Source organism: Coptis chinensis, chromosome 1 (assembly GCF_015680905.1).
Source record: "Coptis chinensis isolate HL-2020 chromosome 1, ASM1568090v1, whole genome shotgun sequence".
Lineage (NCBI taxonomy): Eukaryota > Viridiplantae > Streptophyta > Magnoliopsida > Ranunculales > Ranunculaceae > Coptis > Coptis chinensis.
In genome coordinates this window covers 927,249-943,477 of record NC_141456.1, presented here as the reverse complement: position 1 = coordinate 943,477, position 16,229 = coordinate 927,249, and the positions used below count along the sequence as shown (strand labels likewise).

At 39.7% G+C, this 16,229-nt stretch overlaps 1 protein-coding gene across 1 annotated transcript; it reads left to right on the top strand.

Moving 5' to 3' along the window:
- Positions 1-12,885: 12,885 nt before the first annotated feature.
- Positions 12,886-13,449, top strand: LOC147521083 (uncharacterized). The gene has a single exon (XM_086558105.1). The coding sequence runs from the start codon at positions 12,886-12,888 to the stop codon at positions 13,447-13,449; it is 564 nt and encodes a 187-aa protein (XP_086414231.1).
- Positions 13,450-16,229: the final 2,780 nt, after the last annotated feature.

Sequence of the window (16,229 nt, the reverse complement as noted above, 5' to 3'; positions counted from 1 at the left end):
TGTATAAACAACCCTCGGTTGCGAACAAAGTCTATTTGATCACCAAGCTATTTAGTATAAAAATGTCGGAGGGGACCTCTTTCAAGGATCACCTAAATGAATTCAACCAAACTAAGGACCAATTGGAGTCGGTTGAGATTACATTTAGTGATGAGGTGCTAGCCTTGGCGATACTTGGACAATTGTCTCCAAGTTGGAAGGCGACTATGGCAACTATTAGTGGCTCTGCGCGAATGACCAAATTGAAGTTTGAACACGTTGTTAGTATGGTACTAACCGAGGAAATCCAGAGACAGGATAGTCCTTCAACTTCAGGGTCGGCATTGAGCACTGAAAGTAGATGAAGAAACTCATACAGGAGTCGTGGTAAGAAAAAGGGGAGGGGGAGATCAAAATCTCAAGCCCCCCAATTGCAAAGCGTTGAACACAATCCTTGAGATATAAGTGAAGGTATATGCTACAAGTGGTAAGCCTGACCACTATAGTAGCAATTGCCCGGCACCAAGAAATAACAACAACATTAATAAGAACAAGAAAAAGAATCAAGAAGCTAATATTATTGAGATGGTAGATGATGCTTTGATATGTTCGATGGAGCATAAGAAGGAGTTTTGGGTATTTGATTCCGGCACATCTTTCCATGCTACCTCACATCGAGAGTTCTTTGAGAACTACACCGAAAGTGACCTTGGAACGGTCTTTCTCGGTGATGACCAACCTTGTGACATTGTCGGCAAGGGTGACGTGCATGTCAAGATGAATGGCTCGTCATGGTTATTGAGGGACGTCAGACACGTTATGGATTTGAGGAAGAATTTGATTTATGTGGGGCAATTGGCAAGTGAAGAATTTGTTACAGTTTTCACCGGTGATACTTGGAAGGTCTCAAAGGGTTCAATGGTTGTTGCAAATGGTAAGAAAGATGGTACTCTCTACATGACTACACATGGCTGTGAGTCAATTGCCATGGCACATGGCAAAGGGGATTCAAATGTTTGGCACCGCAGACTTGGTCACATGAGTGAGAAAGGAATGCAAATCCTTCACTCTTCTGGTAAACTCCCAAAGTTACAGTCGACAGAAATTAACTTACGTGAGAACTGTGTATTTGGAAAGCAAAAGTGGGTGAGTTTTCAGAAGATGGGTCAGACTCTGAAAGCTAGCAGGCTTTAGTTGATTCATACAGATGTCTGGGGGCTAGCTAATGTCTCTTCACTTGGCGGAAAGTCATATTTTGTGACTTTCATTGATGACCATACTAGGAAGGTGTGGGTCTATTTCTTGAGACACAAGTCAGAAGTATTTGAAGTGTTCAAGACTTGGAAGGCCATGGTTGAGAATGAGACAAGCTTGAAAGTAAAGAAGCTGAGATCTGACAACGATGGAGAGTATAAGGATTCAGGTTTTAAGAAGTACTGTGTTGACAATGGCATCAAGATGGAAAAGACTTTGCCAGGGACATCTCAGCAAAATGGGGTTGCAAAGCGGATGAATAGAATACTGACAGAGAGAGCTAGGTGTATGCGTGCACTAGCAGGCTTGCCCAAGCAGTTTTGGGAAGAAAGTGTTAGCCAAAGAACTTACGATCAATAAAAGGACGGCGCAAGATACCTTTGGATTTTAAGATTCAGGAGGAAGTGTGGGCGGGAAGGATGTGAACCTTTCCCATTTGAAGGTGTTTGGTTGTGTGTCATATGTCCACATTAGTGACCAAGCTAGAAGCAAGCTTGATGCTAAGTCACTAAAGTGTACCTTCATCGGCTATGACGGTGATGGTTTTGGGTATCGTTTTTGGGATGATCAAAATCAAAAAATCATTCGTAGTAGAGATGTTGTGTTTAATGAGAAGGTGATGTACAAGGATAAAGATGAAGAACAAACCAAGGAATCGGTTACAGAGAGTGGCACAGAGTATGTTGAGTTGGAAGACTTTGATGTAAGTCGTGGTATAGTGGGAGCCCCACAGTCAGAGGATGATAATAGTAGTGACTCAGATAACAATGAGGATACTACACCATCGAGTCCATCTCCACCTCGTGCCCCAAGGAAGACATCCAGGCCACATATATCGAGTACGAGATATCCTCCCTCCACCTATGTGAATTACTTACTACTTACTGATGGTGGTGAGCCTCAATGCTATGATGAAGCATTGGAGGCGAGTGATGCAAGCAAGTGGGAGCTTGCTATGCAAAATGAGATGAAGTCCCTCATCTCTAATGGCACTTGGGAGTTAGCCAAACTACCCATGGGCAAAAAGACTCTACAGAACAAATGGGTGTTTAGAGTCAAAGAGGAACATGATGGTTCCAAGAGATACAAAGTGAGGCTAGTAGTTAAGGGTTTTCAGCAGAAAGCTGGTGTTGACTTCACAGAGATATTCTCCCCAGTGGTGAAACTGAATATTATTCGATCAGTGTTGAGTATTGTTGTAGCAGAAGATTTGTATCTTGATCAGTTGGATGTTAAAACTACCTTCCTCCATGGTGACCTAGTTGAGGAAATTTACATGCAGCAACCGGAGGGTTTCATCAAGAAGGGTAAAGAGAATATGGTTAGCATGCTCAGAAAGAGCTTGTATGGTTTGAAACAAGCCCCTAGGCAGTGGTACAGGAAGTTTGATAACTTCATGGAAGGAAATGGCTACTATAAGTGCAACACTGACCATTGTTGCTACTTCAAGAGGTTCGACTCTAGCTACATCATCCTATTACTATATGTTGATGATATGTTAGTAGCGAGTTCTGATATGTCAGAAATTGGGAGATTGAAAGAAAAGTTGGCAAGTGAGTTCTCTATGAAGGACCTGGGTGCAGCGAAACAGATTCTAGGGATGAGGATCAGAAGAGATAGGTAGAAAGGTATTCTGGAGTTATCTCAGGCTGAGTATATTGAGAAGGTATTGAAGAGGTTCAACATGGGTGGTGCGAAACCAGTTTGCACACCTTTGGCAGTTCACTTCAAGTTGTCTAAGGAACACTCTCCCAAGACTGTTGAGGAAAGAAACTTCATGGCTAAGGTACCATATGCCTCTGCCATTGGAATTTTTATGTATGTCATGGTTTGCACGCGTCCGGATATAGCCCAAGCAGTGGGAGCTGTCAGTCTATTTATATTTAATCCTGGCAAGCAACATTGGGAAGCCATGAAGTGGATATTGAGATATCTGAAAGGTACTACTGAGAAATGCCTATGCTATGGAAGGGGTGTTGTTAACTTGCAAGGGTATGTGGACGTCGATTTTGCAGGTGAGGTAGATCGCAGAAGAAGCACTACTGGTTATGTCTTTATAGTAGGTGCTACTGCAGTGAGTTGGATTTCTCAGTTACAGAAGATTGTTGCTTTGTTTACCACAGAAGCAGAGTTTGTGACCGTTATAGAGCTAAGCAAAGAGATGATTTGGTTACAGGGATTGATGGAAGAGCTTGGGATGAAGCAAAAGAGGAGTGTGTTACACAGTGATAGTCAGAGTGCTATACATCTTGCTAAGAATTCCACTTTTCATTCTAGGACCAAGCACATTGGTCTCTGGTATCATTTTATCTGATCTCTGTTGAAGGATGAGGTTTTGGCACTTGAGAAGATCCAAGGGAGTAAGAATCCGGCGGATATGTTAACGAAGACCGTGCCTACTGAGAAGTTGAAGTTGTGTTCAACTTCGGTGGGTCTTCTTGCTTGAAGACCATGATGGATGAGCCGAGTGTTTTATTAGTAAATTGGATTTGGATTGAGTTGTTACAATTGAGATGTGATGGGCATGTAGAATCTCAAAGGTTCCAAGTGGGAGATTGTTAGGTTATGGAACCGTCGAGCTTTGCTCCGGTGTCCGACGATGTTGCCTTCACATTTTTCAGTTTGGAGAAGAGGGCACGCATGCACTTGACTATAGCCAAACCCAAAGGGCGCATACAAAAGTTCTTGGAAGTTGAGAGAAGAAGCGACGTGCTTTGCTTTGCTTTACTTGGCGCCCGCGCTCACCTTATTTTGGAATTTCGACAGTTGGCCAAAATTCAGCCCAAGGCCCATTTTCTCACCTTTTTCTATGTGTACCTATATAAATAAAATAGATTAGGGTTTTGAGACAACTTTTCAGAGATTCATTTCATGGAAATTGTGGGAGCTCTATTGAGGTAGGGTTTGAGTGAGGCCTCTTGTTCTTGATTCTAGTTACCTCTTGTAAACTCTCCAATCTTTACTATAAAGGAAACTCAACTCTTGTGTGGACGTAGGTAACATTTACCGAACCACCTTAAATCTTTGTGTCTCTTTGCATTTACTTCTATATTTATTGTTTGTTATGAATTGTGATGATAAATTAGTAATTTTGCTTTGTTGAGTTTGTTGTGATAACTACTAAAGTCTTGGGTGGGTGATTTCCTTGGTGTGAGCTCCAAGAGAAATCATTTGGGATAGAAAGTAACTAGGTTGAGGTGTGACTCCCAACATTCAATGTGGTCCTTGTCTTGCTTGGGATTCATTTCTTCCTAACTTCTTTTGTATACGAACTTGGGCAAATACACAGATGATTAGTTTGAAATAATGCATGTTGCCATAAACATATCACTTGTTTACATTTACAGGAAAGCCCGAGAAGTGTAACCGAACAATCGTACAAAACTGATCATATCTCCTTGCCCGTATAAGTTATTAAATGCTGGCCAAATATCAGTAAACTCTCACGTCTGATACTAAGGTGTTGCTACTGTGAATTGTCCCCTAACTAGAAGAGAGTCAACCCATAAATAACTAGCGCAACATGTATTAATTATCTATTGTTGGATGCTATGAACCTTGAAAGAGCTTATCAGTAATCCTGTCAGATAGAAGCTTCGCCCATAGTTCATGTTGTCAAAATATTTCAGCACTCTTCCCTTAATGTCAATTCATTCACTTCTTATCAAAAGGACCAAAAGTGATTATTGGAAATGCTTCACGTATAGAACCAACAATACTAGTTAAGTTCTTAAACTTTCTAGAAAATGAGTCCCTCTTCTTCTCTACGATTTAATGTAATGCCTAATTCTGATGCCAAAAGATTTGAATCTCTTAAATACAAATCAATCAATCAACACTGCCATACAAAAAGGTAGAATCAGCATGTTGTCACTGACCTCCTCTGCCATCCAGTATTTCCATTTCCAAGCTGCTTCAGAGAAGTGGGGCGAAGAAGTTCGGCAGGAAGAAGATGGGTCTTTTATATTTTTGTTAGGAAATTGAGTTTTCGGCAGGGTGAATTAACACGTTCTCTTTGTCTTTAGGATTTGGTTAGATTTAGTTCCTCAAAAAATTAAAGATTGAAAGAAAAATTGGCGAATAGAGGTAAGAAAATAGGAGGGAAGAAGATGAGTTTTTCGCACGCTCTCTTTTGGATTTTGGATTTGTGTCGATTGGTTTAGATCTTGTTACCAAAATAAAAGATTTTGACAGCTAACGTAATAGAAAACGGTGTTAAACTGTTAAGAATCTCGTTATCTAATCTTAATCTCAAAGTTAATCTAATGAGATTAGTTCAATTTGACTTGTGCGGTTACCTTCACTGAATCCGGACTCTATAATTTTTATATTCCTAAATTGTTTTTCAAAGGTCAGCCAAGCCGTTTCTTTTCCATCTCCCTGTCGTTCAAAACATTGTGTAAGAAGATGTATCTCACAAATTTCTAGGCGAGTTTTCTCTAAATGATTTTGATCTAAATTTGAATGCGATGTTTGAACTTCTGACCAGGTCAATATATCTAATTAAGCTATCGTATGAAAGGATTTCAGTTAATTCGAAGCAGGTAGAAGTTTAAGGTTTCAACAAATTATATAGAAAAAAATTAACAGAAAAGTTGCAATGCTTTCAAATTTAAAAAGCGTTTCATATCGATTAGACAAAAAAAAAATGTTGATTTCATATGTTATATAACTTGTCTTAGTAAGTTTAGATATATGAGCAACTACTGTGTCCATACATTGGTAAAGACCAACCGATTTTCTCATTACGAATTGTCGAATTCTAATTACTATATGTAACTCCTGTAAGGGCATCTCCAATGGAGGGTATAAACCGTATAGAGTGTAAAATTTACACTCCAAATATAAAAAAACTCTTTCTAATGGAGGTGGTATACCGTAGATAATTGAGTATTAGTTGATAGAGGAGGTGGGGAATTCTCCATCTCGCTATCAGTTGATAAATAGCTCGGGCGACACTTTAACCAACGTCCGAACAAAAAAAAAGTCGGACGTCCCTTTCTAATTCTAAAGTATTTTTTTTAACTCGGACGTCATTTAAAGTGACGTCTCAGTTTAAGTTAAAGAAGGACGTCCGAGTTTAAAATCTAACTTTTTTTACACTTCACCATTGGAGAGTATAGAGTGTAGATATTTATAGGCTATACAATAGTATACAATTAGATGTGTAAAATCCTAATAACACCTATGTGAAGCCTAGGCGGAGGTGTGGTTTTACACCCCCATTGGAGATGCCCTAATGTTAGGGGTTGATAATTTGGAAAAATAAAAACACTTGGGGACATGGTTTGAGACTAAGTTGTCTCAACCCCCTTTTTTTTCCACTCCAAGTCCTGTATACTAGATTGCTTAATTATATACGTATATATTTTCCCCAATATATGTGACTAATGTGAGCAGCCAATGAATAACGATTTTTTCGTACTCCTCAGTCCCCACTCAAATTTCTTCCTGCCATTCACTTAGACATATCATAATAAAAGGGAAATTTGAATTGACTGCTAAAGCTGATAGTAGTTGCTTATTTTCTGTACTATTTCTTGTCTTTTTTACTATTCTGAACTTTTGTACCATTCCCTTCCTATTTATTATTATAATTCTTATATTGAATCTATCACGCATTCACCTTGCAGCCTTGCTGATGAACTGGAAAAAAAGGACCGTACGGTGAGAAAACTCTGTTAAGGCTCTGCTGCGGCTCAAAGCAGCACATACCAAACTCTTCCCCCCTTTTGTTCTCACATTTCAAATTTCAAATTTTTTACTGAGTTCAGCTTATGCGGAGTAGCTTTCAGTTGTCTTTTTCTTTTGCTTCACGGTTTTAGTAGGTTTTAGTTTGTTGTTAGTTATCTGGCAATCTAGCCTCTGATAGACTAAGCAGTTCTGGTAGATGGCATCGACAGTTAGAGGTGTAGAAGGGGAAGATGAACAAGGAGAGCTCTCAAGGGACAGAATAGAGAAACTCCAAGAAGATATAAAAAACTTATTTTGCTCTAAGGAAAAACATGTGGTGAAGATTGGCTGCAAAAACCCCAGAGAAGTCCTTACAGATCACACGACCTTGGTGGGGAAGCTATATGGGGGAAAGCACATATCACTACAAGATCTTGCAGATGAAGTGCATAGATGCTGGCAAATCAAGGGGGAGACCAAGATAGAAGTTATTTCAAAAGGTGTCTACAAAATGGTTTTTGCGGAGGTAGAAGACTATAAGCATGTCAAGGAAAATGGACCTTGGGTGATCCAAGGATTTATCCTATCCATAAAGAAAGTAGATGATTTGGGTAGCATGGAAGAAGATAGAAGATTTGATAGAGTGGACTTCTGGGTGCAGATCTTTGGACTCCCAAGAGATCGCATAAATGAGAAAAATGTGCACAAAGTGGGCTCAACTCTGGGCAAAGTTAAGGGGATGGATCTTCAGTGTTCATCTGCATTCAAAAACCCTGTTGCAAGGGTGAGAGTGCGTATGGACATCAGAGAGAGATTGCTAAAAGGTATTGAGTTGAGTACGGAATTGGGCGAAGTCCTCTGTGTCTCCTTCAAATATGAAAAGCTAGAAATCTTCTGCTACTTTTGTGGATGTATTGGGCATGATATACATTACTGTAGTATCAGAGAAAAACATAGCTTGGAGTTGAGGAAGCTGGGAGGCTCTCCTAGAGATATAAAAAACAATTTCTCTTTTGGTCTAAGAGCAAATGTCTTCTACAACGGCGCTGCTGTGCCAATCCCAGCCTCGATTACTTTTTCAGGTCCCCCTCAAAAACCTAGGATGGATCAAATTCCAGCTAGGAACAGAACCCCCCCTGGGAAGAAGCTGTGGAAGAGTGATGGGATATGGTTACCACCACTGAAGGACGCTCAGGTGGTGGCGAGTGTGGAGGTCAGGCCAAAGGGTACAGAGGGTATTTCAGAGGTTCTGACAGAGCACAGAACGGATACATCAGTCTGGATGATCACTGAATCAGTAACCGTTGGAAAGGCCGAATTTGGGTAATTGTCTCAAACAAAGGGGTGGATCTGGATATGACAGATAGGGAAAAGGCCCATGACTCAGGGGCAAAAGCTGGTTCGATGGACCCAGATCAGAGAATAGAAGAGGCCTGTGAGGCCTTGGTGCTCTGGAGCCCAAGTTCGAGTATGATGGATATGGACCAAGGTAAGGGTTTCGAAACAGATATCTGCAATCAAAAACAAGAGCATAGGCAGTCTCTTCGAGAACACACAGCTGGAGAACCAGGAGAGATAGCTTTAATAGATGAGTCCTTGGGAACAGGACCATCTTCGTAGGATCGAACAGCTCACGCCGCCCTATTTTACTTTTGTCCGATACCATCATACAAAATCATTGAGAGCACCCGCCTGATGGATCTCAACACTTCACCTCACCATTTGGAGGAGAGCTCTTGCTTCAAGTTCCGCGGGACTGCCTACACGTGGAAGGGGTCTTAAAACGGTGGTATCTCGAGGTAAGAGAAAGGGAGTAGTAGTTAAGAAGCTTGAAGGTGCTGGTCAAGAGGTAAGGATAGGAAAAAAGCGATCCTTTGCTACTAGATCTACCGGAAAACAACAAAACATGGATGATGCAGAATGGGAAAGGTATTGTTTGAAGGCGGTAGCAAAACAATCTAAGAGGGCTAAGAAGGAGGCTGATGAGCTTAGGAAACTAGGCCTAGGGCATATGTTAATCCCTGAAGAGGCTCCAGTAATTAATATTTCTAGTGACACTGGCGCATCTATAGACCCCTCCAACTCAAACCCCTCAAACTCAAGCCCCTCAAACTCAAGCCGGTCTCTCAACCCCAACATACCCTCTGATCTCAGACCATAGCATCCCAGAAGACCAAATTCCTTCGGATGCTTTCACAGAATGGGAAGAGGACTCATACTCTGAAGAGAGGGGCCCAAGCTTGGATATGCAGAATGTACCAATGCAAGAGGAAGTAGCTTTGGATTTTGCTCCAGTGGATCTGGTGCAAGGGAGTATTGAAGAAGGTGGATATGAATCAGAAGACAGCATCTCTTTGGCCAAGCAACCTAAACCCTTAGCAGTGGATGACTCGTTTGTTAAGAGAAGAGTCTCTTTCAAAGGAAAGTATCATAGTATCGGGGAGAGTTCTACTGTGAATCCAGAGAAGACTCCCAGGGAGTATGAGAAAGCTACACTGGGTGGGGATGAGTTTGATGAGACTGATAGCAGAAGGCAAAGACTGATAGCAAGAAGGCATGTAGTCCCTTTGGCTATGGATGATTCCACAGTGTTTAAAGTGATCAAGTACGAAGGAAGAAATGGGAAAGATCCAGGGGAAACAAGTCAGGAAATGTGTTAGAAAGAGAGTTCTGAACAAGTCCAGAAAGATGAGGTCCAAAAAGGGGAAGACAACAGTGGGGGTCTGTCACCAACTCCTCCAGGGTTCGCGGTAGCTGTCCCTTCACAGCTGCCTTGGTATCCATGACGATCCACGCCTGGAATTGCCGAGGTATTGGTACCACCACGGCAGTTCAACAAATAAAGGACCTAATTGGGAAGTTTAGTGTGGATATAGTTTGTTTGGCTGAAACAAAGGCAAGTCAGGAAGGAATAGGTAAGTTAAGTAAGAAACTCAAGTTTAGCAACTTTTTTGCGGTTCCAGCTCAAGGTCTTAGTGGTGGGCTCGCTATTTTGTGGAAAGAAGATGTGGAGCTGGAAATTCTAGGGTCCTCTCGCAACCAAGTGACAGGTAAGCTCTCAAATTATTTTCATACTGAGCCTTGGTTCTTCACTTTTGTGTATGGGAATCCTATAGCCCATAATAGAAATAAAGTATATGAAATTTGAAGGATGTTGCTCCCTTAATCCCTGGCCCTTGGTGCCTCTTTGGGGATTTCAATGCCATATCAAGTTTAGATGAAAAGATAGGTGGGAGGAGTAGAATTACTAAGAGCATGCAGGAGTTTAATAGTTTCATAAATGAGCTTGGTCTTGTGGATTTGGGGTTTAAAGGCCCCAAATACACTTGGAGCAACAATAGAAAACCATATGACCATATTCTGGAAAGGCTGGACAGAGCTCTGGCTACACCGGAGTGGCTGGCCTCCTTTCCTAATGCCCAGATTAGAACATGGGCTAATGCCACCTCTGACCATGTCTCCCTGTTCATTAATCTAGAAAAAAAAGAGGAGAAACTGCCCAGACCTTTTAAATTCTTTGATATGTGGTTGAAACATGAAACTTGCATGGAGACCATTGAAAAGGCTTGGAACTCGATCTCTCATGAGTTACCTGATAGTAACTTCATAAAAAAGATGGAGAAAACAACAAAGGATCTGGCTCTATGGAATAAACATGTTTTTGGTAATATCTTTACCAATATTAAGGCCACACAAGCCAAACTTGATACTGTGTTAAGTAAACCCTTTAGCATCAGTAACTACAATAAAGGCCAAAAAGCTTAAGGATGAGTTCTTTGGAATGGTATGACAAAGAAGAAGACTTACGGAAAGCGAAGTCATCTCAATCATGGCTTAAGGATGGGGCTAGAAACACTAAGTTCTTTCACCTCTCCACCATCTTGGGAGAAGGAAAAACACATATAGAGAAGATCAGAAACAATGAAGGGGATTGGAAGGAGGGGAGGACTGAGGTGGGGGCTTCCCTGAACCAATATTTCCAGGGGATCTTCACCTCTGACCACCCCCACAGAAATGATGAGATTTTAAACTTATTTCATCCTTGCATCCTTTGCGAGAGAAAATGAGATCATTACTGGCATCCCTACTAGTGAGGAGATATGGGGAGTGGTAAAAAAGATGGGAGGGTATAAATCCCCAGGGCCTGATGGTTTTCAAGGCATTTTTTACCAAAAATGCTGGGACATCATAGGGCCTGATGTGATTGGCCTTGTAAAGGACTTTTTCCACCAAGGGAGTCTGAATCCTAGGTTGAATGAGACTCACATAGCCCTGATTCCTAAAATTGCTAATCCTGACCATGCTTCCAAGTTTCGACCTATTAGCCTGTGCAACTTTGGATACAAGATTATCTCCAAGATTCTTGCCAACAGACTTAAAGGTTTGATTAATAAAATTGTCTCCCCTTTCCAAGGGGCTTTCATTAAAGGCAGAAGTATAGGGGACAATGTGGGGCTAGCTTGTGAGGTTTTCCACAATATGAAGAACATGAAATCAAAAAATGAGGGTTGGATTGCTCTTAAGGTGGATATGGCAAAGGCCTATGATAGGGTTGAGTGGACCTTCATTGATAGCATTTTTGAGAAGCTGGGTTTTAACATGAAATGGAGACACATGATTCAGCAGTGTGTCTCCACTGTTTCTTTCCAAGTTATGCTAAATGGTTCCCCTCTGGAGAGGTTCGTCCCTGAAAGAGGAGTGAGGCAAGGAGATCCTTTATCTCCGTATTTGTTCATCATTGCCTCTGAGGCTCTGTCTAGAATGATTGCTAAGGCTGAACAGGAAGAGGAGCTACATGGAATTAAGATCAAAAGAAACTCCCCTGCCTTATCTCACCTTCTATATGCAGATGACCTAATCCTCTTTACTAAGGCTAATATGGTAGAGTCAGGAAACCTCAAGAGAATTCTTGATGGGTATTGTGAGGCTTCTGGCCAAAAAGTGAACTTTGAAAAAACTAGTATCTTCTTCAGTAGGAATGTAACTTATAGACAAAACTTCAGACTGAAAAGATTCTGGAAAGTTAGGAACTTTGGCCCTAAGGAACTGTATCTTGGTGTTCCTATCATGCTATCAAGAAAGAAGTCGGAGGACTTTGATTACTTGGTAGACAAGATCCAAAATAAGATCAAGGGATGGAGAGCAAAGGTCCTGTCCCAAGCGGGCAGGACCACTCTCATCCAAGCTGTTGTTCAATCTACCCCCCTATATGCCATGTCAACCTATGTGCTACCTGTCTCTACTTGCACTAAGATTGACAAGGCATGTAGAGACTTCTGGTGGGTAGGAAAGGAACAATCTCAAAGTGTCCACACCATTGGGTGGGAGCACATATGTCAGCCCAAAGATGTTGGGGGACTAGGCCTGAGAAAGGCTAGGGACATGAATGTAGCCATGTTGGCTAAATTGCCATGGAAAGCTGCTACAGACTTACAGTCCCTATGGACTAAGACTATGTTCAGCATATATGGTAAACACTGGATTGGTGATGTAAAAAAACCCCCAGACAAAGCATCCTACTTCTGGAAAGGGATCCATAGAACTTTTAATGATATAAGTGGGGGCCTGATTTGGGCCATTGGCAATGGGAATTCTATCTCAGCATTAAAGGACCCTTGGCTGTTTTGCAATGGCAAGCCCAGCACGCTGGAGGAGTTGGGGGTGGTAGCACCCACCTTGGATTCTAGTGTGGTCTCAGATCTGTTTCTGCCAGACAAAAGTGGATGGGATGAGACTAAACTTAGTCTTCATCTTAATCACTTCATCTGTAGGAAGGTTCTGGATATCAAGATAAGACACGAAGACAACAATAGTACTGAGACAAGATGAAATGGGGGCCGGGATGAGGAGGTGGTAACATCTCGGTTAAGTCCAATCTATAATTTTCTTAAGCCTAAACAAGAGATGGGACAAAGCTCTAGCTGTAACCACCTCACCCTTAGACATATATGGAAGGCTCCTCTCCCAGCCTACATACAAATGTTCCTCTGGAAGCTTTATATGCAGATCCTACCTACAGGTGATGTCCTAGCAGTGAGAAAAATAAAGGGGGACTTATCCTGCCCCTTCTGCTTCAAAGAGATGGAATCTGCAGAACACTTGTTCTTCACCTGTGAATGGGTAAGGATGGTATGGTTTGGATCCCAAGTTGGGTTGAGAGTGCACAAGGAACAACAGAATTCCATAAGAGAGAGGCTAGACCTCTTCTTGACTTGGTGCTGTAGTCCTGATGAAGAGCTTAGGCTGGCTAGAACCCACATTGCTATCCTGATTCACAAGATCTGGCAAGCCAGGAATCACTTGAAATTTGAGAATAGAAAGACTAACTGTGAAAGGCTGGTCAGAGAAAGCTGCAGGCTGGCAGAGAAGTGCTATCTGGCATATAGTGAAGAACATCCTCACACTAACCCTGCTTTAGCTTATGATGAAATAAATTTGGATTCTGTCTTTCCACTCATACCTAATGCTAGTATACTCATTAATTTTGATGCATCCTTCCACAGGCAACAAAGGGTGGGGAATTTTGGGGCTATTGGTTGTTAATGATGAGGGTGCTATTGTTGGGGTTGCGGTTAGGAGATTCAGGGCCTTGGAAGCAGCGAGAAGCAAAATTTGGGAAGCTCTTTGAAGTTGCAATCTTCTGGCCGCACGTCGTCTTGAGGAGGACACCACTATGTGATACAAAGGGGATAATCTTTGAAGTGATTGGAGCTTTACAAGGCAGCTCATGTAGATGGCAATGGGAATGTATAAAAAATCATATTTTCAGTTTAGGATCTGAGCTCAGCTCTTTTGTCTTTAGATGGATTAGTAGGAACTTGAATAGTGATGCAGACTCACTAGCTGCGTGGGTTTACCAGGAATTAGAACAATCTGATCTCCCAGTGTGTATTTCAGAATCTGGCTGCTCACCCCTTTTTGTGTAACTTTTTGCTAAATATATAATATAGTATGATTTGCAAAAAAAAAAAAAAAAAAGGACCGTACATTTGAACGTATTGATAATAGAACCATATAGCTTCATATAAATCTCTGTTCACCATCCTTCAGCAACAAATGTGCTCTTAAAGTTTTAAACAAGGTATCAACTGTCTCAAACAAAAGATGTGACATTGTAGGTGTTGTTTATTGTTATACGTTTATCAGTAGTCGACGCGCTTGCACCATTCAGTTCAGTTTCACCCTTTGTTATTTTATTTTATTTTTCTCGCGTCTCCGGGAGTGTTACATATGTCAAAGATGTTTTACTTAATGTTTCTGATAATTTTTATTGATGTTTCTAGTCCTTAGATATATATTATAGCTATACCCTCTTAGCTCTATTTTTCAAGGCTTCACATAGTCTCCAATTTTTTGTAAACTCTAATACTAATTACAAAAAAAACAATTCCAAATCCTTAGATATATATTATAGTTATACCCCTCACCAATCTATTTTTTGGAACATTCACAGAGACTCCAGTTTTTTCCAAACTCTATTACTATTTACTAATTACGAAAAGTAGGATATAAATAATTAACCAATCCCATCTAGAGTTTCACAAAGTCTCCAACTTTTCCTAAACAATATAGCTAATTACGGAAAAAAAAATATACAAAAAAACGAAATTGCTAAAAACAATAGTTTCAACCAAAAATGATTTTCCTAAAACCCTTACGCGACAAAGAATAGTTTCCACACTAATCTCAGGTGAAATTCAACATAACAAAGTTTCTTTCTAGAAAATGACAATTAAACTATGAAAAAACAAAGGAAAAAATAAATTGAGTTGCTTGAACATTTACTTTATGCATTTGTTAACCACACATGTGACTAAGAAAAAAAAAAGTAAACTAATCATAAAATAAGTAATAGTACAGGTGTACACCCAAAACAAATAAAATTGTATTGTATGCACTACATATATAAGCCTAACAAATAAAGTTGGATCAATTTGATGTGTCATCCACTGTGGGATTTAGACATTTAGTCATAGTTAAGAATTTCAAAAACTACAATTCCGACCACAATAATTATGACATATTCCAATTAAATTCCTGAATTTTATAATTTCCAATTTTAGCGAAATAACGAGATTCAATTAAAACGGACGTTGACTTAAATAAATTATATAACTATTTATTTAGTTAAAGTGGACGTTGGGCTTAAATAAATTATATACCAAACCAAAACAAATTACATGTGGAAAATTAAATTATACAAAAAATAACATCACAAAATATATAATAGAAAATGAAAAAATAAATAACGGCAAACCAATAATGACAAATATTATAAAATATATATAATACTGTATGAAACTAACATCAAAGAACAATTAACGGGAAACATAAAACTAGATGCAAATGCATCGAACTAATCTCAAATAATATTTAACGGAAAATCGAAAATTGGATACACATGCAAGCATTAAACTAATCTTAAAAAGTCATTAATGAACAATCGGAATATGGATACAACTGCATTAAACTAACCTCAAAGAATAATTAATGGAAAATCAAAACTTGGATGCAAATACATCAAACTAACATAAAAAAAATAATTGTCGGGAAATCGGAAACTGGATGCAAATGCATTGAACTAACCCTCAAAGATTAAATTAAAAGAAAATCGGAAACTGGATGCAACTGTATTGAACTAGCCTAAAAAAAATTAACTATAAATTGGAAACAGGATGCAAATGCGTGAAACTAATCTTAAAAAATAATTAACAGGAAATCGAAAACTGGATGCAACTACACTGAACTAATTCTAAAAAATAAATTGGATGCAAAGCATTGAACTAACCTCAAGAAATAATTAACGGAAAATTGGAAGCTGGATGAAATTCATTGAACTAACCTCAAACAATAATTAAAGGGAAATCGGAAACTAGATGCAAATACAACCTCATCGAATAATAAATGAGAAATCGAAAACTGGATGCAAATGTATTAAACTAATCTCAAAAAATGATTACGAAAAATCGGAAACTGGATGCAAATGCATTGAACTGATCTTGAATAACAATTAACAGGAAATTGGAAATTGGATGCAAATGCATTGAACTAATTACAAAGAATAATAAACAAGAAATCTGAAACTAGATGCAACTGTATTGAACTAACCTCAAAATATAAATAACAGAAAATCAGAAACTTGATGCAAATGCATTGAACTAATCTCAAAATATAGTTGTGTTATATGTCGTGGAAATGTCTCGATAAGTATAGTTTTGTATTTAAAACGGTATTTATCTTATCTTTTTTCTTATGATTGGAAACACCTTGCTATTTAAGTAGCTTCAATATGAACTTCTTCTTATTAGACAATCTCACATAAC

What these genes read in the sequence shown, in the direction of transcription:
- LOC147521083 (XM_086558105.1), top strand. Translation starts at nt 12,886, where the DNA reads ATGTTCCTCTGGAAGCTTTATATGCAGATCCTACCTACAGGTGATGTC.